Source organism: Musa acuminata, chromosome BXJ3-4, assembly GCF_036884655.1.
Source record: "Musa acuminata AAA Group cultivar baxijiao chromosome BXJ3-4, Cavendish_Baxijiao_AAA, whole genome shotgun sequence".
Classification (NCBI taxonomy): Eukaryota; Viridiplantae; Streptophyta; class Magnoliopsida; order Zingiberales; family Musaceae; genus Musa; species Musa acuminata.
Window position 1 is genome coordinate 40,082,109 of NC_088352.1, and position 4,133 is coordinate 40,086,241.

Here is a 4,133-nt window from a genome sequence, read left to right on the forward strand (position 1 = left end):
CGTGTTAAATATCTATAATGGTTAAACGCTTACTCGAACCATATATGCAATTATATGGTATGGAACTTGAAAAACATAAGGGTAATAATTAGTTTGAGTCAACTTTTTACATAACTAACTCCATGGGGCTGATTCAGTTGCCTAATCATCCAAGTGACAATAATGTATCGATCAGATAACTATAAAGTATCGATCAATCACATGACTGTGAGATGTCAGCCATACAATGATCGGATGTTAGGAGTCTTCCCCGTGTCATCGTTTCTATATATCACAATGCTTGATAAGTAGCTCGGCCCATCTGTAACCCCTTGATCTCATCTCGTGTTTCATTGTCTTCAACGGCACGAACAATTTGGGTTAAGACTTTGCACTGCAAAACTTGGTTTCACCTCAACGGCACCGAGTTAGATATGAAGAGCAGGAACATATGTGCAAGTTTAATCTCCGAGACAATATCTACGTTAGTCATTCCAAATATACAAAATGCACGATATTCACACTTCTTGGACACATTTCTTTTAGTTGATCTGCATCTTCTATGTACGGGAAAAAAAAAAAAAAAAAACAACAACAACAACAATAACACAGTTGAAGGTTGAAGTTCCAATCAAGAAAAGCGACGCATCATCGCCATTCACTCTTCTCTTGTACCACATTAAGTCATCAACACCGAGCAATGGTTCGGAGTCATGTAGTTCTATATTGGCAGAACCCAGGAAATATGAACCCAAGAAACCGGAGGCTATTTACACTTGATAAACCACCTCATCAGGTCTTTCGTCTCCTATTAGGATAAGGCCTTCCACAAACAAAGGCAAGAAACACCTTGTCCACCGGCATCCCGTTGAGACCATATCTGCGGGTGGATCGATCATTATAAGGTTTTCGTGTTTCTTGAGGATGCCCATAACACTTGCAGTATGGCCCTCTTTGATATACCTATTGCAACATGAACAAGACAATTAAACTCGATATCAGACGCTTGTACAGATACCAAGCATCTACTAGCCAAAAAAGGGCGAAAGCATAAAAACCCAGGAAGTGCAGATATATATTCTGAGTTGTAAACAAAGACAATAATTGTTCATTCTATTATGTTGGTCTTCTTGTGACTCAGAAAAGAATGACTCAGCAGTTTCACAAGACCTCTAGCCGATAAAGCCAGTGGTTGAGTTGAGTGAAGGTCGTAAGAATTTGCAGGTACCAATTACTATTTAAGGAGTTATGATGAAGAATACAAGGACAAACTTACTGTGTGGACACTTGATTCCAAATCATCTTATTACGTATTAGTCATTCATGCATAGGTTTGTGTCTTACCCCTCTTTAAGGTGCATTATGCGGTCATCACTCGAAAGATTATGCTCCATCAGCCAACTCAGAAAATCAGGAGACAATTGTTTCTTCTCTTTATTCATATCCAAAATAGTTGTTGGTTTAACGAAAGTAGTAACCTTAGCTCCATTTCCTGCTCTCACAAGAAACCTCATCCCAGTAGCTGAGTCTGATATGTAAAAGTCTGCTATATGCCTCTGTCAGAATAAGCAAAAAGAAAAGAGAAAAGAAGTGTATTTAGCATCACAAGTGTATGAGCACACAAGGAATATCATCATAAGCAATGACAGGACTATTTGGAGAGATTTTAGCTGCAAAAATTCATTTACATGATTTTCTCGATAGTTCTGTGCATGAAAAGTCAACAATTAGGTCAAGTAAACTACTTGAAAGTAGTTGGTTTTGCGACATCTGCATCTAATTTTTTTAAATAAAAAAAATCAATTATTTAAACATGTTATTCTGATCCCTTTAGGTACAATTCCACATGGAAATAAGAGATGACATTTGGAGAGGGTGAACGATAGCACAATACCAGCCCTCATTAACATATCGGTCCCAGTGGTGTTGTGCTTGATTTGAATGTTTTTTTATGTAACATGAAAAGCATACTTCAGTCGTTCGGCATACAGAAGATGTTTTCATGACACACAAAATTATTTAAGGAATAAATGAAAAATACTAAAATGGCCCCACAGATGATTTCACCCAAACTTGAGCTGATATAAATGACTTCTATTCAAGTTAGTGAGACATGAAGATCGAACCTCTGAGTTCCTCAATCCCCATGAGAAGTGCATAAGATTTGGCTTGGCAGGGAGTCCACTCCATCCTCTGTACTCATATATATCAGTGGAAATATAAATGCACCTAGAAATCTTTTGGTAAGATGCTTCGAGAGGAATACTTCCACATGTGACATGCTGCACCGGTGATAAAATGCATCAAATAACAACCAACAGAAGTCTTCATTTAACCATTGCTAGAGTGCTACATAATTTGCTTTTACTAAAAACTCATTATGAATGCCTATCTATCACTCGGACTGCTATGTAAATCATGACATCAACAAAACAAAGCAGGTCCAGTGATCCGAAAGTCATTTAAATGGTAAAAGGATTTTCTTTCTCGTCACATTTGGGTTAACCTTCCTTAAATAGATTATGCCAATCAAAAGCTAAAATTCTACATCAATGTAAAGACATAATTTCAATTCCCGAGAAGATTGTATACCATTCTTCAACCTTCAGTTACATGGCTCTAGATGTTTTCTTTTCTCATGATGCTGGTTTTCGAAACATATAATCATCTTGAGTAACAACATCATTCCGGTAGGCACGGATGCATTCTACGACACTGTAAATTAACTACCACTTGAGTTTCTCCCCTAGTGCAAGGTCAGAAATCCAATTTCCATCATTTGCAATCTGCACATTTTCCCCAGTTGTCATAAAAAATGCTCTCTGTTGGCTGTGGGTTTGAATATGCTTATCTTTGGTCTAGGATCCAGGATTATCCAATGGCCTTTGCCATCGAAATGATTCTTCTTCCACAAAAGGAAAAAAGGACCCTCGGTGAACAAGCTAGGCTTGATCTAATCAAAGACTCTATGTCTCATTTATTCATGGAAAGCTTCTTTTCGATGTTGAGGGTGGAGAACACCTCAAAATCAAAACAAAAAAAATCCAACCCAATTTCGGAATTCCTTATAACCCTTCTATATAAAGATGAAGAACTTCTCTCTAAGCCTCTAGGTCCGTATCTCCCCACGCCAAAAACTTGATATAAACAAGTATTTGTAGAACTATTAAATTCTTTCCATACTTGAATTATCTTATCCCAAGTAACCTTGTTCTCTAAGTAAGTATCCTATTAGACTCTAAAAATGCTTGCCAACCCTAACATTTGATAATGAAATCCATATGTTTTGAGTATGTTTATCATCAATCACATATGCAATTTAAATCATAATAATTCTGAGGAGTACCTAAAATGAAGACAAAATATAGAATGCAGGAGAAACTAACACGAGTAAAACAAAAGAAGCAAAGAATTAAAAGAAGGGAAACCTACCCCTGTTATCTTAACTAACTTTCCAATTGGGAGATTTCTTGGGTCGATGGAGGAGTTGGGATGACACCTCAAGAACCTCTCCACTTCCATCCTCCCCATCACGCAGCTCCACACCGCCAGCGCCACCACCAGCGCCGCCGCCGCCGCTACCCCCACCAGTATTTCCGGCCGTCCCACCGCCGCCCACACGAACGCCCCGGTCGCCACTCCCACTACAAACATCGCAACCAGCACCCACCTCCACGCTCTCGACACCCCAAAGACGAACCCCTCCCCGTCCACCACCGTCACTGCCGCCCCGTACTCCTTCCTCCTCCTCGCGGGCGCGGGGGACGTCGCCGGCGTCTGTTGCCTGCTGGAGTAGCGGGCCGGGCCGGATGTGATAAGCCCCGTGGCCGGGATGGGGGAGGGCGGGGCGGAGGTCCTCCTCGAGGAGGGGGACGACCGGGGGAGCGGCCCGGAGTGGGGGCCGGATCGGGGCCTGGGAGAAGCCGTGGAGGCGGTGGCGGTTTCCCCGACGGGGATGTCGAACATCCTACCGAGCTCGCCGGACTTCCTTACGTCGCCGCCGGTGTAGGGTACCGCCCGAGAACCGAACGACGGCGACCGCTCCTTGGGCGACATCGGCAGCCCAGAGACAACCATTCCATTGCTTAATTGGTGCGCAACCCTTTGCCCCGACATCGCAGGAGAATGCGAGGATGAGTCACACGAGAACACTC

The 4,133-nt window shown here is 42.0% G+C and overlaps 1 protein-coding gene across 2 annotated transcripts; it reads right to left on the reverse strand.

Moving 5' to 3' along the window:
- Positions 1 to 446: 446 nt before the first annotated feature.
- LOC135634825 (uncharacterized membrane protein At1g16860-like) lies at positions 447 to 4,133 on the reverse strand. Of its 2 annotated transcripts, XM_065145462.1 has the most exons (4): positions 3,412 to 4,133; positions 2,106 to 2,261; positions 1,324 to 1,535; positions 447 to 942 (listed from the first exon to the last, which is right to left on the reverse strand). In XM_065145462.1, the coding sequence occupies exons 1-4, from the start codon at positions 4,093 to 4,095 to the stop codon at positions 750 to 752; spliced, it is 1,245 nt and encodes a 414-aa protein (XP_065001534.1). In that variant the 5' UTR covers positions 4,096 to 4,133; the 3' UTR covers positions 447 to 749. The 2 variants fall into 2 exon arrangements, with proteins under 2 accessions (XP_065001534.1, XP_065001535.1); XM_065145463.1 differs by lacking the exon at positions 2,106 to 2,261.